The sequence below is a fragment of the Lynx canadensis genome, chromosome A3 (genome assembly GCF_007474595.2).
Source record: "Lynx canadensis isolate LIC74 chromosome A3, mLynCan4.pri.v2, whole genome shotgun sequence".
In the NCBI taxonomy this organism is placed as follows: Eukaryota; Metazoa; Chordata; class Mammalia; order Carnivora; family Felidae; genus Lynx; species Lynx canadensis.
This window is the reverse complement of record NC_044305.1, coordinates 62,965,511-62,988,331: the sequence shown is the minus strand read 5'-3', so window position 1 is coordinate 62,988,331 and position 22,821 is coordinate 62,965,511. Positions and strand designations below refer to the sequence as shown.

Genomic DNA, 22,821 nt, shown 5'->3' with positions numbered 1-22,821 from the left:
TCAAAACTCATCAAACTCTACATTTAAGATCTGCATTTTAGTGTATGCTAGTTATATCTCATTTTTTAAAAATAGGAAAAAAACAAACCATGCTGTGATGGACATTCTTATACTTAAATATTTGGCAAATTAAAACCATTTCCTAAGTATAAATTTCTTGGACTGAGATTGCTGAATGAAAAGGTCTGTATAAATGTTTTTAAACATTTAATATTCATTCATTTGTTCATTCAAAAGCATTCACTGAATTAACACTTGGATCAAGACACTGCCAAATTCCTTTTTTTTTTTTTCCAAATTGCCTTCTAAAGTAATAAGCTCACTCATTTTGTGTCAATACTATGTTTCATAATTTTAAAAAATATCCACCCTTTGACCAGATTTTTTTTAAGTTTATTTATTTATTTTGAGAGAGAGTGCGCAAGCAGGAAGAGAAAGAGGGAGAGAGAGAGAATTCCAAGCAGGCTCCTCCCTGTCCGCGCAGAGCCCGATACGGGGTTAAAACTCACAAATTGTGAGATCACGACCTGAGCCAAAACCAAGAGTCAGACGCTTGACCAACTAAGCCACCCTGGCGCTCCCAGAGTTTTTAAAATATCGTTTGTATTTTTTCCGTCTACCAGCTCTACTTCTTTCCCATTGTGTCCTTCGTTCCTTTCCCCCCACGATGGTATTTATCCTTTACTTATTGATTAGAAAAGCTTGGTTTTTACACATTTTAAATGCTTTCCCAAGCTTTTCAACTGTCTTTTCAAAATTCTGCTTAGGGAATTTTTGATGGTTAGAACACTTGGCATCATAAGCAAAAGACACTTCCCACCCCAAGATAATATAAATATTCAATACACATACCCTCTGACACCCACTTACGATCAGTGGGGCTGACTCCCCAGATGCCCAGGACACTGCACTGTACTAAAGTTCCTACCTTGGTGAGCAATCCCTTCACTGTGGGTTTGCCCTCAGGCTGCAGAAAATGTGGGTCGGCAGCTTGTACTCGGAGAACATTCTGCAATACTTTAATCCATTCTTCCAATATATTGGGAGAATCTGCAGTCAGATAGTAGGTGTGTTTTTCAGTGGTCAGCTGGAACGGGATGAGAAAGAGATAGGAAAGGAAACTCTGAAGATTTAGGATTATTAGCATTTCCCTGTCTCTCCTAAAAACAACATTAATTAACATAGAAACAAACATGCCATACCTTGAATCCTAGGTGCTAAATAAATGACTCCACAGATAATTTAGAATGGTTTAACCAGATTGTGAGAATTACAATAATTAACTTTGTGTTGAAATCATTGTTTTCACTTTAGTTTAAAGTTTTTCAGAGTGTTAAACTTTTGTGTCATCATTTTTTATCTTGCTTATTTGTTACATTTTCTTTTTCTCCTTTAAATGTGCTACAGTCTCCCAGCTGTTGAAGTGAGCAGTAGCATGACTGGAGACCGTAATAAAATATTTTTTGCAAATAAAGAGGAATTATTTGTTATAGAAATAAAAATTAATTATAAATAAAATAAGAAGTCCTTGCTTATAAAGAAGAGAAATTCTTACAACTAACATGTGATCGGATATTATGAATTAGCAATTTTTCAGTCTCAAATGAACCACATTTTGAAATTTCCAAATATTTCAGAACTTTGTAGATTTTTCTTATCTGCCATGCTTCCAGACAAAGCTTTCCTTCTACTTTTCTCCCTTCTACTTTTTTGGGTAGTTCTCAGGTATTAATTATCTCCTGAAAACATAGACAATGAGCCTTTCTGATAAATGTTCATTATACCCTCTGAAGGAGCAAGATAAGAAAATAATAATAATTATTATTTTTAAAATATTTTTAAATTTATCTATTTTAAGAGAGAGAAAGTTGGGAACGGGCAGAAAGGGATAGGAAGAGAAAGAATCCCAAGCAGGCTTTGCACTGTCAGCACAGAGCCCAACACAGGGCCTGAACCCACGAACCATGAGATCATGACCTGAACTGAAATCAGAGGGTGGATGCTTAACTGATTGAACCACCCATGAGCCCCAAGAAAATATTAATTATTGAAGGTATTTCAGATAAAGTATCTGAATTTATTTATTTAATTTTCTTTTAATGTTTATTCATTTTTGAGAGAGAGAGAGAACAAGCAGGGGAGGGGCAGACAGAGAGGGAGACACAGAATCCGAAGCAGGCTCCAGGCTCTAAGCTGTCAGCACCGAGCCCAATGCAGGGCTCAAACTCACAGACTGGGAGATCATGACCTGAGCTGAAGTTGGACACTTAACGGACTGAGCCACTCAGGCACCCTAAAGTGTCTGAATTTAAATCACATATGCCAAACTATCTCAACAGCCTGTGTTTTAAATTTAACAGATTTCTAGCAAGACTGGTTTTATGTGTGGGTGAATGGCCAGCAGCTATGTCTAGGGTGTGATTTGGTAGGAGGTAGGACAGCCTTCTTCTCACCAGTATCTTTCCCACTTAGGTGTTATAACAGCTGGAGTTCATAGAAGAAATGGCATTTTCCGGTTCTTTATCAAAATGCAAACCCTCTTGAATTTAGTAGTACATCAAACTAATAACATCTTATTGGTAATTCATTTCTCAGATAAGCCTTCCCTAAAATAGCCGGACAGGTTAAGAGCTGAGAATAGCTGGAAGATGAAGTATAGGGGAAGAAGAATGTAAGGGACAAGGGCAAAGGAAGGGTAGTGGACAGTTACTTAACACAAACCTAGTTTATAATGTAGTTTGAACTGAGAAGACCTAGGGTTTCACACATTTTTGAGGAATCACACTTAACACAAAGTGAATAAAGAAACATTAAATCGGGGCGCCTGGGTGGCTCAGTCGGTTGGGCGTCCGACTTCGGCTCAGGTCATGATCTCACGGTCCGTGAGTTTGAGCCCTGCGTCGGGCTCTGTGCTGACAGCTCAGAGCCTAGAGCCTGGAGCCTGCTTTGGATTCTGTGTCTCCCTCTCTCTCTGACCCTCCCCCGTTCATGCTCTGTCTCTCTCTGTCTCAAAAATAAATAAACATTAAAAAAAAAAAATTAAAAAAAAAAAAAAGAAACATTGAATCATCCAATCTCCTATTAGCTTGGATAACCAAGAATTGAATTTTACATGATACAAAAAAGAAAAAGGAAAAAAAAAAAAGTACCTGAACTGTTTGTTTGTTATCTCCTCTTAAAATACTGCAGGTTGCACTAAGTTCAATATGGCCCTGGGGTTTTCTAATTACGTCACTCTGTAGGAAAGGAAGAAAACGAAACGTAAAGGGACTGCCTGTAATAGTAATAGTAAGAAATGCTTTGTATAATTAATTGCATTACAGGAAAGAATATCAGGAGCTTGATTTACAGTTTGAGGAATTCAGTTCTAAAGGGTAAGTGCTTTCCACTCACCGGAGATTTATAGTAAAGTAATTCACCACCTTTGAGAACAAACCACCTCCTCTTCCAAGTCTTGACTTTACCACTCATTTTTAATAAATAGCCAGATTTTTCCAGGGGTTCCTAATTAAAAAGAAATTTTAAAAATTTAAATTTCATTTTAGAGGCTCAAACTAATAAGATTCATTGATTTTTTTTTTTTTAAACTTGAATCAGTGTTTACATTTTTCCCGTTATCACTGGAAGATGAGCAAGTTTTAGGAAGCTTCTGCTCTGGCTGTGAGTATTCTGTGTCTGTGGGGTAAGCATCTGGGGGAATGGCATAGTCACTTTCAGAAGCCACAGAAGAAAGAGACACACCTAGATGAATAAAGAAATAAATTAGGTCGATATTTAATAATCAGGTGGTCCAAATGCCAGCTGTGAGTTCTCCTAAGGAATACAGGTATTCCACAAAATCATCAGCCCTCCTAGACTATATTTATTCTCATACCTTCGGCCATAAAGAACTTTTAAAGCAAAAAACAGAACTAGAGGGTAAGGATTATCATGCAAACCTCCAAGGAAGTCATAGGCATATAAATAATATTCTTGTATGATCACAAGCACAGCTAATTTTACATACATAAACTATGTGCAATATATATACATAATAAAATACACGCAAAGATACTAATGTCTTTTATTAAAGATTAAAAACATGTGTATTTACATACTGACTTATATAAGGCAAGCAAATGTTTGATTTCAGTTTATCAAGAGTTGTACAATCACATTTTAAACCACTTAGTTGTTGAAATCACTTTTAATTTATTTTACTTTTTAATGTTTATTTTGAGAGAGAAAGAGAGGGTGTGTGCATGTGCAATAGTGGGGGAGGGGCAGAGACAGAGGGAGAGACAGAATTCCAAGCAGGCTCCATGCTGTCAGTGCTGAGCCTGACACAGGGCTCAAACCCACAAATTGTGAGATTATGACTTGAGCCGAGACCAAGAGTCGGACGCTTAACTGACTGAGCCACCCAGCAACCACTTCTAAAGTAATTCACATTAAAAAGAACTTCACAGGGGCGCCTTGGTGGTGCAGTCGGTTAAGCGTCCGACTTCAGCCAGGTCACGATCTCGCGCTCTGTGAGTTCGAGCCCCGCGTCGGGCTCTGGGCTGATGGCTCAGAGCCTGGAGCCTGTTTCCGATTCTGTGTCTCCCTCTCTCTCTGCCCCTCCCCCGTTCATGCTCTGTCTCTCTCTGTCCCAAAAAAAAATAAATAAACGTAAAAAAAAAAAAAAAAAAAAAAGAACTTCACAATTTCAGTAGTGTTTTTCATGAAAGTCCAATACTATTAGCTTATAAATTTTAAAAATATTTTGTAAAAAAGAAGCAATAAGACTTAAAGATATAAACAGACTATTTCATTTGGCAGCAGCTACAAAGTAAAATTCAAGGGAACATTGTCACAATAATTCACTTGCCTTTTTCAGAAAATGACTAGCAAGTTGCAAGCCACATCTGGAGGGTCAATACAATTGGAAATTTTGAACATAATAAATAAAATCAAAGATTTGTATCATTATTCATTGCAACATCTAGCAATTTTTCAACGTGTTTATTAACATTTAAGGGACTTGTTAGGATAATGTCACTATATCAATTTCTTGTCGATTTGACAAAGACAAGTAATAGTTGTTATAGTAGCAATACCTTTATATTTCATAGAATAACAGAAACTTAGACTTAAAAGGGACCTCAGAGATCATCCTGATTGGTGCCCTCATTCTCTAAGGAGACTAAGGTCCAGAGATTAAACTAAAACATTTATCCCAAGTCAAACAGCTGGGCAGGAGCAATGCTGGAGTGCTAACCTGGGGCGCCCGACCCCAGGGCCAGTGTGCTAGGCACTACCCCAGGTGTTAGGGAGAGAGCAGACAATAAAACAGAAAAATCTCTGCCCTCATGGAACATAGAGTCTAGTTGGTAGAGACAGAAAAAAAAAAAAAACAGGCAGTAAGTGCTATGAAAAAATAAAACATAGAGCAGACTAGAGGGAATAGAAAGAGTTAGTAGATGGAGAAGAGCAAAGGACTGCAACTCGAATGCTGTGCTCAGGGTAGATCTCACTGAGAAGGCAGCGTTGGAGCAAAGCACCGTAGGATGCGCCCAAGTCAGCCCTATAGACATCTGGGGGGAAGAAAAGCAGGTAAAGGAAACAATCAGTGTGAAGGTCCTGAAATAAAAGCATGCCTGGCCTGTTCTAGGAACAGCAAGAGGGTGTAAGGAAGGAGAAAGGAGATGAGATCAAAGGCACAAAAGAGTCGGGTAACACCTTATAACCATTATGGGTCTTTGCAGTGTTTTGAGCGAAAGTGTGATGTAACCCAATACCAGCTGCTGGGAGCTAAGATAGGAGGAGTAAAGACCCCAATGACAGCCCCGAAGCTTAATAAAACCTATGGAAGCTGAGCAGTTCCAGTTGAAGTTGAGGGGCTGGGGATTACCTAAGGGTTCCGTGGAACATAATCTGAAAACCAACAGAGCACGCCGCATTACTTTTGTAAAATTCAGGTGTCATTCAGTGTGATTATCTCTTTCTGTAACCTCTACCTATGCCAAAAGTTTCTTCAAAATCCACTAAAAATCATAGACATGCCTAAAGTAAAGTTTTTGTTGGTTTCCATCTTAATATCAGGTTAACCACCAAATTTTTAGGTGTATTTTCTCCCATTTAGCAGCATAACAAATTTAGCTGAAATAAGTCTATCCCATAAATTATGCAAAATGCCACACAGTAACTATAAAAGAGAAACCTCATTTTGGCCAATTATTTCACTCTATTCCCATAATAAAGTGATCTCTCTCTTACAGATAGGATAAGGTTAAAAAAAAAAAGATCATGTGGCTTATATGGAATAAAAAAAAAATTAAGAAGAGAACTAGGACAAGAATATAAGCATCTCAGTCTTGGCTAATTCTCTTTTCACTTTGGTTTCAAGCAAGTACTTCAGCTTTTTTAAAAAGTCCTATTAGGTGGATGAAATTCCAGAATATCCTGAATTAAATACCCTGATTTATTTGGAGTTGTCTTGTGTGCCTGAGATTTTCCCTCACCTCGTTTCATTGCTCTGGGGCTGCCTGGCCCGCTTCGATTGCGCGTGTCTGACTCCGAAGTCCGGGAGCTGGATCTGGAACTATCTTCTTCCTCTGACCCAGAGGAGTCATCCAGGAACGGGCTGCTGCTTATTTGGGTTGCCTTCTAAAGAAAAGCACAGCGGCCTATCTGTGTCCCTCTCTTTTTAGATATAAAATGTTTCACCAGGAGTCACAAAATAAGATTTTTTAAGGGAATACAAGAATATCTTTTAGTATTATCAAAGTCATGTGGTTAAATCCCAAATTCTAATTAGCAAGGCGTTCGTCAAATATAAAAGATTCCTGGAAACATAGGCTGTTAATAGTTGAAAATACTTATTTTAATTAGGTACTTCAAGCAAGGAGGAGGGAACCCTGGCAGTGACAAAAAAATCTTGCCAAATTAGGAATTTTCCCTACATCATTAATAGTGGTATTTCCTTTAAACAATTAACCACCGTGGAGGAGGTGGAAAATCACACGGGGTGTAACAAAAATGAGCCCAGACCTCTAATACTCTGAGAAGCATAAATATCTCCTCCGGATCTTTCCATTTCTTCTCTTTTTATGATATATTAGAGTGAGTGTCTAAAACTCCCTATAAAGGGAGAGTCTGTGTAAAATGTCAAGAATGGGATCTGGAGCTTAAATAAACAGTTTTCTCGATCCACCATGAAGAGAACCACATGTTTAGCAGTAACAATAATGACTTACCCCCTTCAAAGTTGTATACACTGGGGTTGTCATATTCTTGTATATCAGGGAGGTATAGAGTCCTGATGTGGTATAGGAGAGCAGAGGGGCAGAATCTGAAAGATAAGACAAAGTGATTTAAAAAACAAAAAACAAGAAACTTCTCTCTAGCACTTAGGTCTATTTCTTATGAATGTGAGCTAGCAAAAGTTCCAATTAAAGAGAAGCTGGATTAACACACATGACTGTTCTCACATAGTCTGTTGTAAGGATATACTCTCTTGCATGGTTCATTATTTCCTCATGTATGTTACTTCCCCAACTAGACTGCATGCTCTTTGAGAGTAGGGATCATAGCTTTTATTTCTTCGGCAGGCATTTCTATGCAGGTCAGGCTGGGCAGAAATAGCACAAACATCTGCTGATTCAGTGAGCAGTACCCAATGAAGATATTCTCCAATTATTCATAGCCATGTTACTGACATGGTGTTAAAACATCATCATGCTTAAGTTTTTATCAGGTAAACCTCATGTTGAAAGTTTAGGAATATAATTTCCTGAATGGTAAGAACAGAACATTGCTGAGAAGAAATAGAACATCAATGGTTGCCTCTAAGATAGGCATCAGTAGTAGGAAAGGGAGGGAGCTAGTGGAAAGAACCACAGGAAAACTTCTCTTTTTATTCCATACAGTTTTCTGTTGTTCAGTTTTACTTTTCATACTGGGAATACATTGCTTCTTTAAAAATTTTTTGAAGAAAGGAAAGAAAGAAAGAAAGAAAGAAAGAAAGAAAGAAAGAAAGAAAGAAAGAAAAGGGGAAGGGATGGGAAGGGATGGGAAAGGAAAGGAAAGGAAAGGAAAGGAAAGGAAAGGAAAGGAAAGGAAAGGAAAGGAAAGGAAAGCAATGGGAGAGTGAGTTTTAAACTCTGGAAAAAAGGACATAGAGACTGATATTTTTAAACAGCTGAAACTCACAGTTTGTTTGCTTTACCCTCTTTTAAATAAAAAACAAAAAGAGGTACTTTCTGCATCAGAATTGAACATATATGTGCCGCTATATTGGGTAACAATAAATTGCAATTTAAAATGTAAATCAGCAACCTTAGAAATAATTTTCTGAAATACATAATTCTATCTACTCCAATGGCTTCAAACATTTAGGCAATTCTTGGTTAGTGAAATGGCAATATAAAATCACTTATTTGTTTAAACATGTTTTATTGCAGTAAAAAACACAACATAAAATTGACCACTTTAACTATTTTTAAGTGTATAGTTCGGTTAGTGTTAATTATAGTCACATTGTTATGAAGCAAGTCTCCAGAACTTTTGTATCTTGCAAATCTGAAAGTCCATGCCAATTAAGCAACTATTCCCCCCCACCCACAACCACCCAGCCTGGGGTCACCACCCCTCCACTTCCTGTTTCTATGAATTTGACCACTTCAGAGATCTCATAGAAGTGGAATCACACAGTATTTATCTTTTCATGACTCGCTTATTTCCTTTAGCATTATGTCCTCAAGGTTCATCCACATTGCAACATGCAAAATCACTTACTTTTATTAACATTCTCCATATTGAAGGCCTCAGACATTCGAATACCTGATTTGGCTACAGCATAAATTCTGCTCTCCTAATGTAAAAGAGAGATTTAAACTGGATATTTAAAGCAAAGAAATGATTACTTTCAATACACATGTTTTTCATTTGTTCTTCATTTAATATTCACCAGAGCAGAGCATTATTATAAAACTGTCATCGGTGCCAACACAAATATGCCACCGTGAACAGCACTGCAGACGTTTTCCATCCATTAGTCATTCCATTATTTATCTTTGTTCCCTAGTTTTTGCTTGGTATTTTGAATTCTTTTCAAGAGATAGGAAAAAAAGTAAGAGAAAACTTATTCATAGTCACTGATTGCACATAAACACCACGTTTAGTATTCTACCATTCTAAACACGGTTAAAGAAAAAAATGCAGAAAACCTTGAACGGCTGTAACATGAGGTTAGAAAGCATTCATAATCATTGACTATACATGAATATTACCTTTAATATTCTACTATTCTAGAGTATGCTGAAAGAAAAGAGAAAAATCTTCAAGTCAGAAATCACAGAGTAGCTTTAAGTGCTTTCATCTTCTTATTTCAATGTCCATTTCAATCAAGTACAAGAAATATGTGAGGCTCGGGGCGCCTGGGCGGCTCAGTTGGTCAGGCGTCCGACTTCGGCTGAGGTCATCACCTCACAGTTCGTGAGTTCAAGCCCCGCATCAGGCTCTGTGCTGACAGCTCAGGGCCTGGAGCCTGCTTCAGATTCTGTGTCTCCCTCTCCTCAGCTCCTCCCCTGCTCACACTCTGTCTCTCTCTCAAAATAAATAAAAATTCAAAAAAAAAAATAAAAAAAATACCCGAGGCCAAATAATAAATGAATTTGAGAATGGCAATGGAATTTATCGTATTATCTTATTCCAAAAGCAGGTTATTATTTTGCTTTCTCTTCTTTGAGAGAAATCTCTGAAATGGGTACTGGAGAGGTTATTCACCCTGCACTCTGTGAGAAAAGGGATTCCAAGTTGTTCTTCATGGATAATCACCGTGTCCTGAATTGTGCACCACATCTAACCTGGACACAGTTGCCTGAACCAAGGCAGGGCAGGTAGTAAGGCTGTGCTCTTTGGGACTGGACTGGCCAGCGGCCTGCTAGGTAACAGGCATGAGATCCCTAACTGTCTGAGACACTTTAGTTTGGAGAGTGGCTGAGTGAACGAACCAGATGTGGTTTCCTTGAGAATGAGATATACACACAGCAAAGAACAGCAGAGTTGGTGGAACAGAAAGATATGTAAACACAGGGCAATAAGCAGGAGATGAGAGGCAGCTGGAAGCATGACAGCGTGGAGGAGAGGAGTTAGCAGTAGAGGACAAGGAGAGTCACGCAGATGGGACAGGACAAGCTGAGACACTGGACCAGGGGCAGTGGGTGTCTGTCACCTGTTTCTAAGGAGTTGGCTATTAGAGGTGCTGCTGACATCACATGTTTTCCCACTAGAGTGACTACTGTATTTTGAATGATATTCCAGTTTGGTAAGGATGGGCTATGCCTTCAAATAAACTCTTAAAAATCCTTAAAATAGGGGCGCCTGGGTGGCGCAGTCAGTTAAGCGTCCGACTTCAGCCAGGTCACGATCTTGCGGTCCGTGAGTTCGAGCCCCACGTCGGGCTCTGGGCTGATGGCTCAGAGCCTGGAGCCTGTTTCCGATTCTGTGTCTCCCTCTCTCTCTGCCCCTCCCCCGTTCATGCTCTGTCTCTCTCTGTCCCAAAAATAAATAAACGTTGAAAAAAAAAATTTAAAAAAAAAAAATCCTTAAAATACACTCTCATAAATTGAGGCAACTGGAATACATCTCTTTTCCTTGAAACCTGAAAATACCTAACAAACGCTGAAATAAAATCTCAAACTTGGCCAGCCTGCCAGAAGGCTTTTGAAAAGCAATACTACTTTTTCAGGATTGAACAAATTGAAGAGAGAAAGGCAAAAGAGTAGGAAAATGGTTTGCCAAAAAAAACGAACTTGAAAAGCCTAACCTAAATCTCTGAAAATCTCAACATAATAAAAGAAGCAAAAATTTCAAATCCTCACTGCCTGAAGGATAACATAATTGGAATTCCAGAGATTCACATGCCAATAACGTCCACTTTTTTGTGCTATCCAGAATTTAATAATGAACTGCAGACAGTTTCATGTGGACACCACAATGAAATGTTCTTTTGAAAGTAAAAGCAGATACATCTCAAGGTCTGAATTTATAGTAGGAAAACATGGCTGCCTTCATTTGCTTAAAATCACATGGATCTCTAAATAAGAAATAATATCACAGAAGATGACCCCCAAACAAAAAAAGTCCTGCAGCCCAGACGCTTCTCTGGAGGCCAGACTATGGCAATATGTGAGGAAAATGTTAAATCCACAAAACAGATAATTTCAGTTTGTTTCAAATATAAGAGTATTTTTTTAATTGAGTGATGTGTAGATATTCCTATAAAGAATCATACAGTTGATGGGCTAACTATTGTATTAATGGTCAGTGTTTCAATGGAAGGAATTTCAATCTACTCCAGATACATAGGAAGATGCTTTTGATTAAAGCAACAGATTTATAAGCTCGTGAAGAGTAACATTAAATTTCTCTTAAAGCCAATCAAGTAAATGATTAAGCACAAAAACTGATGACCAATAAGAGTTAGGTGTCCTGGTTGCGAATTTGTCCAAGGTATCACACAGGTAGGAGGAACACTTCTTCCCCACCCCTGATGTTTCCTTCCATGTGCAGGGAACTCTAGTAACTGAACACTCTGGGTCCCTCTCCAACCATTCATTTCTCCTTCCCAAGGAGGGATGGCTTAATGTGACTGGCAAGCTTAGAATGAGAAACTGGACAGGCAGAGCCGAGCACCCTCCTTGCTCCTTTCTCTTGAGAAGTAAAGGCATGCAAGAAACACCATTTGTTCTTTCCCTGGGCTTTAAGCTACCCAAGAGGAACAGACGTCTAGCGGTCTAGGGTTACCTGGGACTGGATGAATAAATCTAGCAAATTCTGAGTTCAGTATCAAAAGCTCATTTGCCGACCAACTCTCTAAAATCAGTTTTATCAGTAAGAAAGGTAATGTTTTGATCTCCTGCCTGTCTTCACCTTCCCTTATTTCTCAATTGACTCAGAACTCAGTAGGGAAAGAGAAAGGGAAATGGTACTCTGAACACCGAGACTTTTCAGAACAATCTGGACCTGAAAAGAAATAGGAGAAGAAAGTAAAACATAAACGCCGGTTTAGGAAAAAGCCAGCATGCATGCGTTGCACACGGCAATGTCATTTACCCAAGAGGGAAACCGGTGCAGGGGTGGAGTTGGTGGTTTGCTGCAGGCCGGCTTCTTGGCTGAGTCACAGCTTTCCTGGTCGTCAGAGCAAGGGGACTCCAGGGAGTCATAGGAAAACAATCCGTCATCACAACTAGTGTCCATATTCTCTAAAATTTCTGTACCGTCGTCATCAACTAGATCAAGATCTGTTTCCTGAGGTCTGAGCGGCCGGATCATGCTGATGGCATTTCTGTTTGTACCAAACATCCTATCAGAACTTAACTGTGGCTGGCTTAAGTGCCTTTTGGCTAGTGCCACACTTATACTGAAAACATTAGGAATCCTTAACTTCGGGGTTGGCAGGTTTGATGAAGGCACTAATTGTGTTCCTTTTCCAGAAAGTGAGTTAGGATGCTTTGGAGTCAAAGCTGGGGTCAAAATAGGGCTTGGTGTATTAGCCTCGCTGGACGAAGATGAATAATCCAGTCTTTGAGACTGAAATTTTTTATTCAGTTCATCCGATGAACTATCGTGCTCTTTTTTATCTGATTCAGAATTTCCCTTTCCAAGGGGACAATTCTGAGCTTTCCACTGTGCCTCCTGTTGCCAAGAATACAGCTTCTTATGCTCTGGTCTCTTTATGCCAAAAGTTTCTTCTTCAAATATGGAACTGCTGTCATCGGATGCTGTCAGATACGCCTCGCTGCCCATTCTGCTACCCTGGACGCCTTCCTCTGACGTGTGACTGGAAAGGGTGGACGTGTACCTGCTCTTGGATCTTCCTTTGCTCCCACCTTCCTCGTCCGAACTCCAGTCACTCCCTGGAGCCCCAGAATTCTGGGACGTGCCACCATCTGTTGCAAAGCTTGTTCTTGTTTTCCGATTCTGTTCTGAGACACAAGTGGTTTGATGCAATGTTCTCGGACCCCGGTTGTTTTCCTGGATTTGGTTCTCGCCTGACTTTTCTGGAATTTCCATTTCTAGAAAAGCATACATCATATTGGCATGTTGCCTTTAATAATGTCAACTCTCTGTACACGAAGCTTTACGTACCTACACTATAAAAAGTGGAATTTTCCTATGAATAAGGTTAATTTACATTATCCTTTAGTTGTGTGTCTTGTTGAAACCCAACTTTGAAAACTGTAAGCTCTATATAGAATACGAGTCCTAACACTTCAATAGAATAGTATGAAAATTAAACCCCTTTTTACAAAGAAACACGTTGGGTAAAAGGAAACCGACAATGGTTTAAAATGAAAGAAGCAAAATGTGAAACAGGGCAACTCTGACTATCAAAAAAAGCAGCCACCAAAGCATACCACTGATTCTGTTTTAAAGCAAATGACAGCCTTCTTTCAACTAAATTTTCAAAATCATAAGTAAATTTAAACATAATAAATACAAAGCTATAGTTTAAAAAACAAACAAACTTTGTTCCCAGGCTTCCATACATGAAATATGCAAAGCCATGAAGAAACATAAACACAGAAAAGCCCTCCTCACTCTACTTTTGGTTTATTCATATATACAAATGTGTTTTTACAACAAAAACAATGTTTTTTAACAATGTCTTTCCACACGGCTTATTTTTGTTTATCATATAATTAATGAAATGAACCAGGGGCTTCATAAACAGCGAGCTAAAAATTTAGGTTCAAGAGTGTAAGAGGAGGTGCCTCAGCGGCTCAGTGGGTTAAGCGACTGACTTTGGCACAGGTCATGATCTTGCAGTTCGTGAGTTGGAGCCCCACATCGGGCTGTCTGCTGTCAGCACAGAGCCCGATTCGGATCCTGTCTCTCTCGCTTTTTGCCCTTCCCCTGCTTGTGCGCGCGCGTCCTCTCTCGCGCTCTCTCAAAAATAAATAAACGTTAAAAAAAAGAGTATAAGAGAAACTTTTAAATGTAGATATGACCTTAATAACAAGGAAATAGAGGCTGAACAAATAAACTCTGTGATTTGGCATCAGACAATTTGTTAAATTTGCATGTGAACAAGAGCTTCAGGACAGGCAACCCCCACTGTACTGAGCTATGCTTAACTGACCATTAGAAAGTAGAGGGGAAATTAAAATGACTTCTCAAAAAAGAGAAGAAAATTGCAACTAACATCAGAAAAGCAAGTAGCAAAGGAGAACTCCGACTGGAAAAACATTATGTAGTTTTCAGGATTTTAAAACCAAGCACAGAGACAGCTTTTGGGGCTGTAGTTTTTCTCCTTTGGAGGAAGGAAGCAGGAACTGAAAAGTGAGCAGATGCAAATTCAAGCCTTTAAAATATTTGGGCAAAGTCACACTACAGGTGGCAAAGCCAGCAGCTGACAACAGAGCAAAATTTAAAGGGGCTTTACAAACAAAAGAAGGATAGAAATCTGCACACAGGTCCAGGACTTAAAACATCTATCAAATATTTTCCTCTTTGAAGCAAAACGGAAAAGGGAAAATCAAAGCAAGTATTCTCCTCTTTGAAGCAAAACGGGAAAGGGAAAATCAAAGCACTCACTGAATTGTCCCCTGGTGTTCTTTTTCTTTGTAAGTTTACTATGCCATATTTAACTTTATATTTAACATCAAGTAATTTTAAAATGTTTTAAGTAAATAATAGTAAGTTCATTGTTCTAATGTGAAACTCAGCTAAAACAAGTACCTTATAGGTGTGAAGGTGAACTTTTTAATTTTAAATATCACTGCTACTGGGGCACCTGGGTGGCTCAGTAGGTTAAGCGTCCAACTCTTGGTTTTGGCTCAGGTCATGATCTCATGGTTTTGTGGGTTCAAGGCCCACATCAGGCTCTGTGCTGGCAGTGGGGAGCCTGCTTGGGATTCCTTCTCTCTCTCTCTCTCTCTCTCTCTTCTCCTCCCCTGCTCACATTGTCTCTGTCTCTCTCAAAAATAAATAAATAAAACCTTAAAAAAAATTAAATATCACTGCTACCTACTTCAGGAAAAAGTACCAAGAGAGGAAAATCAGTGTCTCCTATGCATTCTTGGCAAAGACTTTCAAAACAACACACAAGATAACTAGCTATACAGATTAAAGGCTGGATTGCTCTTTAAAAACATTTTCAGGGGCGCCTGGGTGGCGCAGTCGGTTAAGCGTCCGACTTCAGCCAGGTCACGATCTCGCGGTCCGTGAGTTCGAGCCCCGCGTCGGGCTCTGGGCTGATGGCTCAGAGCCTGGAGCCTGTTTCCGATTCTGTGTCTCCCTCTCTCTCTGCCCCTCCCCCGTTCATGCTCTGTCTCTCTCTGTCCCAAAAATAAATAAACGTTGAAAAAAAAAATTAAAAAAAAAAAACATTTTCATAAAACATCAACTTGTCAAGAAAAAAAAACAACAAGGAAAATCAATCTATATTTGGATGAATCTTAACAAACTATTTTTTCTTTTTAAAAAATGTCAAAGTAGGGGAACTTGGGTGGCTCAGTTGGTTGAGCGTCCAACTTCGGCTTAGGTCACGATCTCACGATTCGTGAGGTCAGGCCCCGCATCGGGCTCTGTGCTGACAGCTCAGAGCCTGGAGCCTGCTTTGGATTCTGTGTCTCCCTCTCTTTGCCCCTTTCCCACTCACACTCTGTCTCTCTCTCAAAAATAAATAAACATTAAAACAAATTTAAAAAAATGTCAAAGTAGATTCTTCTAATCCATAAATACCTTCTATGTCTTTTCCCTCGGTGAAGTCAGGTTCTTTAGATGATATCTTGCTCATTTCCACAGATTTTACTACTTGAGGAGGACTCCTTGCTCGGGATAAAAAGCACCCAAAGGTCAAACTGCTTAGGCGCTGGCCTTCCGAGAACTTTGGTGTAGAGACAATGGATGACTTCTTCCCCTGAACTTCTGCAAGATCATTAATCAAAATCAAGATTGGAATTTTTTTACAATAGTTTATTAAACACAGAACCAAAGCATATAAGATCTGGACAACTTACTCTTTATACCAGAAAAAAGCCTGCAGTTCATCTTAATTTATGTACAGTAACATGGAAACCTCAATGTCTGGCATCATATGCTAATGTTTAAACCTGTTTATATACTTTGAATGTTCTAAATATTTTTTAACTGCAGAGAGAAAAATATTGAATCCCTTTAAAAGTAGTTCTCAATAGGGGCGCCTGGGTGGCTCAGTCGGTTGAGCAGCCGACTTCGGCTCAGGTCATGAACTCACAGTTTGTGCGTTCGAGCCCCGCACTGGGCTCTGTGCTGACAGCTCGGAGCCGGGAGCCTGCTTCAGATTCTGTGTCTCCCTCTCTCTGCCCCTTCCCAGCTCATGCTCTGTCTCTCTCTCTCTCTCAAAAATAAACATAAGAAAACTTCAAAAAAAAAAGTTCTCAAACAAAAACACAAACAAATAAAAAACAGATTGTAAACAAGTAGAGGTTGTTGCTTCTTGCAAAGTCACGTACTGGTAAATAGCAGTCAAGAACTGGTAAAATTTGATTAGGTAGTAATGCTACTAATGGTGAGGAAAGTTGCCAAGACAACTAAAGGAAATTCAGATCATCACTGGGGCAAATATCACATGATCACTGTAATAACTTTTGCTATCTTAGTTTTCGGTTTGCTTCTTCCAAGAGAGCAGAAAGAGGGGCTTGATGTAACATGACCACAATATGGCAAGCCTTCATCACTGCGTTAGAGGAAAAAAAAGGAGAAGGGGCGGTTTCTAGACAGAGAATTTAGATAGCTCATGCAGTGATTAATTACAGATTTAATCCATCTTCTAACACCCCTGTTTACAAGATTAAAAGCATGGAGATCCCAGTGATAGTAAGAAAAGTTTCCAAAAAAATTAAATTGTTACCTCTGGGAGAGGACCAAAGGGTTAAATTAAATAGCAGCTGATAACTGAGTGGAGCATAAGAAAAATATCTTATCTATAGTGTATTCTTTTGGGTGTACTTTTATTATTCTCATGTTGATTATCTCTCACAGAACTAATCCACAGTATTTTAATAATCATATATTTGCATATACATTTTTAAAGTACTATACTATATCTACATGATTGTATCTATTCTTCTCCAGTCCAAGCCTAGGCCCCAAGGATTGATACCCCTTAGTCTACAAGACTGAAGAGACTGCCACTGAAGACTAGAATTACAAGCTAAGAATATCAGGTAAAATATCAGCTTTTTCAGAGTAGGCTTATTATATTCAATCTGTGTCAATGATTCCATATGTAAATATGGAATTCCAAATCAACTAGGTGGACACTGACTTCTCATCATACAGGTGGAGAAACTGTGTGATAGAAGAAATATATATCTTGGTCTACATCCATGGTTCCCGGCATTCAGCTCCTAAAACCCTTGGGATTTTCTAAGTGGTAAGAGCAATAAAAGTGTCTTTTGTGGGGCGCCTGGGTGGCGCAGTCGGTTAAGCGTCCGACTTCAGCCAGGTCACGATCTCGCAGTCCGTGAGTTCGAGCCCCGCGTCAGGCTCTGGGCTGATGGCTCAGAGCCTGGAGCCTGCTTCCGATTCTGTGTCTCCCTCTCTCTCTGCCCCTCCCCCGTTCATGCTCTGTCTCTCTCTGTCCCAAAAATAAATAAACGTTGAAAAAAAAAAAAAAGTGTCTTTTGTTTTCAGAACGAGCTCTTTCAACGACATCAGAGTTTGTGTTGATGAGGTGATTTTTGGAAAGCCCCTAAATAGCCTCAGGATGGGGGCTGGTTGCCTGGGAACCAACCACGGGGCGGGGGGGGGGGGGGCGGTTAGAAGGTTGGAACATTGAGCCTCATCCTCCACCCACCCTACCTCTGACCTCAGGGGAGCAGAGGATTGAAAATTGACTTAATCACCAATGGCCAATGATTCAGTCAGTCAAGCTGACATAATGAAGCCGCCATAAAAACCCAAAAGGATGGGCTTCCAGGATGATGAACAAGTGAAGGTGCTGGGAGGGTGGTGTGCACAGAGAGAGCATGGAAGCTCTATGCCCCTTCTCTAAGCCTCGCCCTCTACATCTCTTCCATCTGGCGGTTCCTAAGTTATATCTTTTGTAATAAACCAGTAATCTGGTAAGTAAAGTGTTTGTTTGAGTTCTGTGAGCTGCTCTAGAAAATTATCAAACCTGAGGAGGGTCGTGGGAACCTTTGATTTAGACCCAGTTTGGCAGAAGTGGGGCTGAAAACCGATACTTACAACTGTGTTTGAAGTGGTATCTGATGTGGTGGGGGGTAGTTTTGTGGGAACAAGCCTTTAAGCTGTAAGATCTGATGCTAATTTTAAGTAGATAATATCAGAATTGAGTTAAATTTGTAGGACACCCAGTTTGTGTCTTCTGGGAACCGGAGAATTGCTTTGTGTGGGAAAAACTTGCACACATCTGGTGTCAGATGCATTGAGGGAAAAGGAAAACAGGAGCTTTTTCCCTTACAAAATGAGAGCCATAAGTATTAACATGCATTAGACAAAACAATTTCATAGGTCTTAAAATCAACAACCTCTCGTGGAACCAGGAAGGCACTATTACCATTACCATTTTACTGATGTAAAAAAAAAAAAAATCCAGAAATGTAACACAGTTATGAAATTGTAGGGTGTTAAAGTTGACTTCAAAGCCCATGCACCTCTACAATGCCAGTATTTTTCCAATGAATTCTGTGAAATCCCAGGGCTTTGTGGAAATGTCATAGTGGGTGAAAGAAGAGGCATGAGTACGGACTTCAAGCTGTATCAGAAAGCTGTAATCATCAAGACAGTATGGTACTGGCACAAAAACAGACAGTCAAATCAATGGAACAAAATAGAGAACCCAGAAATGGATCCACAAACATATGGCCAACTAATCTTTGACAAAGCAGGAAAGAATATCCAATGGAAAAAAGACAGTCTCCTCAGCAAGTGCTGCTGGGAAAACTGGACAGCGACATGCAGAAAAATGAACCTAGACCACTTTCTTAAACCATACACAAAAATAAACTCAAAATGGATGAAAGACCTAAATGTAAGACAGGAAGCCATCAAAATCCTCGAGGAGAAAGCAGGCAAAAACCTCTTTGATCTTGGCCTCAGAAACTTCTTACTCCACACGTCTCCGTCTCCAGACGTAAGGGAAACAAAAGCAAAAATAAACTACTGGGACCTCATCAAAATAAAAGCTTCTGCACAGTGAAGGAAACAATCAGCAGAACTAAAAGGCAACCGACAGAATGGGAGAAGATATTTGCAAACGACATATCAGATAAAGGGTTAGTATCCCAAATCTATAAAGAACTTCTCAAACTCCACACCCAAAAAAACAAATAATCCAGTGAAGAAATGGGCAAAAGACATGAATAGACACTTCTCCAAAGATGACATCCAGATGGCCAATCAACACATGATAAAATGCTCAACATCACTCATCATCAGGGAAATACAAACCAAAACCACAATGAGATGCCATCTCATACCTGTCAGAATGGCTAACATTAACAACTCAGGCAACAACAGATGTTGGTGAGGATGCGGAGAAAGAAGATCTCTTTTGCACTGCTGGTGGGAATGTAAACTGGTGCAGCCACTCTGGAAAACAGGATGGAGCTTCCTCAAAAAATTAAAAATAGAACTACCGTATGACCCAGCAATTGCACTACTAGGTATTTATCCAAGGGAAACAGGTGTGCTGTTTTGAAGGGGCACATGCACCCCAATGTTTATAGCAGCGCTGTCAACAATAGCCAAAGTATGGAAAGAGCCCAAATGTCCACTGATGGATGAATGGATAAAGAAGATGTGGTATATATACACAATGAAGTATTACTCAGCAATCAAAAAGATTGAAATCTTGCCATTTGCAACTACGTGGTGGAACTAGAAGGTGTTATGCTAAGCGAAATTAGTCAGAGAAAGACAAATATTATATGACTTCACTCATATGAGGACTTTAGGATACAAAACAGATGAACATAAGGGAAGGGAAGCAAAAATAATATAAAAACAGGGATGGGGACGAATATATAAGAGAGTCTTAAATATGGAGAACAAACAGAGGGTTACTGGAGGGGTTGTGGGAGGGGGAAGGGCTAAATGGGTAAGGGGCATTAAAGAATCTACTCCTGAAATCATTATTGCACTATATGCTAACTAACTTGAATGTAAATTAAAAAAATAAATTAAACAAAAATTAAAAAAAAAAAAAAAAGGTGAGGCATGAGTAAAGCGAGTCTGCAAAACTATGGACCCATCACCTAACACTGCTTTCACTGTTTTATATCTTGATAAAAAAATACTGTTTTGAAAAGGGTTCTGTTACTAAATAAGTTTGAAAACCACTAGACTAGCCCAGGGTCTAATAACCCTGTGGATTCATCTTGTCTTCAGCTCAATGTGCACTTGAGTGGTGATCACCAAAATAGCATACTAAGTAAATCTCTATCTCTAACTCTACCACCCATCTTTAGGCTTTTGAGTTGAAAAGGAAGAAAGTAACCCAAAGCATTAAAAAATGCAAAGAGTTTATTATTCTTATTATAAAATGTTGCTCAAAATATTCAGGGCTATAAGAATTTCAATCACTATTGAATATCACTGCAATGCAAGTGAAAACAGAAAATAAAATAACTGATGTTTTTTAAGCAAACACACCTGAAATTAAACATTCAAATTAATATTACCCCTGTTGGGTTATCTCCAATTGGCTAGCTGTGCTGATATGGACATGTTGGCTATTTATTTTTTTTTTTAATTTTTTTTTTCAACGTTTATTTATTTTTGGGACAGAGACAGAGCATGAACAGGGGAGGGGCAGAGAGAGAAGTAGACACAGAATCAGAAACAGGCTCCAGGCTCTGAGCCATCAGCCCAGAGCCTGACGCGGGGCTCGAACTCACAGACCGCGAGATCGTGACCTGGCTGAAGTCGGACGCTTAACCGACTGCGCCACCCAGGCGCCCCTATGTTGGCTATTTAAATTAAAATCCACTCAAATTAAATAAAACGTAAAATTCAATTATTTGGTTGTGCTAGTCCTATTTTAAGTGCTCAACAGTAAAATTCCATATAGCCTAATAAACCCAAACTAAGCTATCTTAGTCAAAATACTCATACCTTGTAGTTTTGACTGTATTGTTCTTATCTCTTCAGTTTGATTTTGGTTGATCAAACGAAGATTCTGATTCTCTACTTCCAGCTGAAAGGACATAATTGTATTCTTTTATACAGGAATAACATTTCTAAAATGTACTAATAAATTATGAATTTTTAAAATGTTACTACCTAGTTACATGTAAGCAAAATATGAAAGAAATGATGAGAAAATATCAGATGAATTTATCAGCATGTTATCAACCTAGATCATCATGGCTTTATATTTATTTTTTCCAGAACTGTGACTTTTTTTTTTTTTTTTTTTTTTTTTAGAGAGCACAAGCAGGAGACAGGAGCAGAAAATCTCAAGCAGGCTCCGTGATCAGCAGTCCAACAAGGGGCTCAATCCCACGACCCTGAGATCATGACCTGAGCCAAAATCAAGAGACAGATGCTCAACTGACTGAGCCACCCAGGTGCCCCTAAAGCTGAGAGTTTCAAATATTTTCACCCCCATGCCTTTCCCACTGTAAAATTATTTTAAACCAAATTATTTCAGCATTTAATGTGCCATATAAACTAATGTGTTCTTCTCAAGATGATACTGAACACATTAATTTTATGATATACACACATATGTTCTATAACTATTTAAAATTAACTAATTAGAACTAAAATCAACTAGTTAGAATGGGGCTACTTAAGCTGTTTACTACGAGCCTATCAATATTTTTAATTTTAGAAATACATTGGACATAAAAATAAAAGCTACCTGTCTCATGTTTACCAAAAGACAGCAGCACCACCAACTGATCAGAATTTTGTTTCATTCAGAATGATCAGATATTCTGATGACTTATCTATTCAAAAGAAGTAAAAGGTAAAGAAAAGGCAAGATATAGCAATAAATACCTCATTTAATTTAAGTGTTACCCATTCTTTGATCTTAGCTGCTTTCTCTTCTATTATTTTAGCTTCTTGTATCCTTATTTGTTTCTGAAATAACATTAGCAGTTTAGTTCAAACATAGGCTCAGTGATCTGGAAATTTTACATCATAAATATGATAGACAAATTCACTTAAAACCTGTTACCAAGTTAACACATTGACCTTCAATATACAGTAAAATACTTCAAATAGAGTAAAAAATAAAACAATTGTCCAGCAGATATAATAACAAACACAAAGGCATATGCAAATATTATTAGTTTGAACAACTGCTTTCTCTGAAAGATCATATATTGAAATCCATCCACTGAATTTATCAATAAAGTAAACGATTTCTGTAAATGGTCTAGGGTTTATAACAGTGGGATAGCAGTCAACCAGGCTAGGGAGAGGAAAATAAGAATCTCCCCTGGAGCATGGTTTGTTTTCCCCTCAAATGCAAGTTTTTATTTGTTTTTTTTAATACCGTTTTAAAAGACCCAGAAAAAAAATGAAAGAAAAAAACTCTAGCTCACATCTACCAACCTTAAAATCTGGTTATGGTCATAAAATTACAAGAATATGACTGTCATATAAATCACAGTGGGTGGGAGGTGGGACGTGGTGAAAGTTAAAAACCACTGAGCTGAACAAGTACTGATCCCCCAGAGAAATGAAAATAAATGGTTAAGATAAAAAACAATTTAAAGTACTTAATAATTTCATAGTGGTCATATTTAAATGATGCTAAATGATGATTTAAGCAAATAACCCTTTATTTTTTATCTTTTAGAGGGGGTGAGGAGAAGCAGGGGGAGAGAGAGA

General features: G+C 38.8%; 1 protein-coding gene across 3 annotated transcripts in view; it reads right to left on the bottom strand.

Moving 5' to 3' along the window:
* The window catches only part of PLEKHH2 (pleckstrin homology, MyTH4 and FERM domain containing H2), a 115,418-nt gene that overhangs the window by 52,550 nt on the left and 40,047 nt on the right, over positions 1-22,821 (bottom strand). For all 3 annotated transcript variants that reach the window (XM_030310500.2, XM_030310501.1, XM_030310502.1), the window contains exons 5-15: positions 21,982-22,065; positions 21,091-21,172; positions 15,712-15,897; positions 12,079-13,040; positions 8,758-8,833; positions 7,218-7,312; positions 6,483-6,627; positions 3,605-3,741; positions 3,394-3,504; positions 3,150-3,236; positions 929-1,087 (exon numbers count right to left, since the gene is read on the bottom strand). In XM_030310500.2, the coding sequence (XP_030166360.1) occupies positions 929-1,087; positions 3,150-3,236; positions 3,394-3,504; positions 3,605-3,741; positions 6,483-6,627; positions 7,218-7,312; positions 8,758-8,833; positions 12,079-13,040; positions 15,712-15,897; positions 21,091-21,172; positions 21,982-22,065 (2,124 nt within the window). The remainder of the gene's footprint in view (positions 1-928; positions 1,088-3,149; positions 3,237-3,393; positions 3,505-3,604; positions 3,742-6,482; positions 6,628-7,217; positions 7,313-8,757; positions 8,834-12,078; positions 13,041-15,711; positions 15,898-21,090; positions 21,173-21,981; positions 22,066-22,821) is intronic.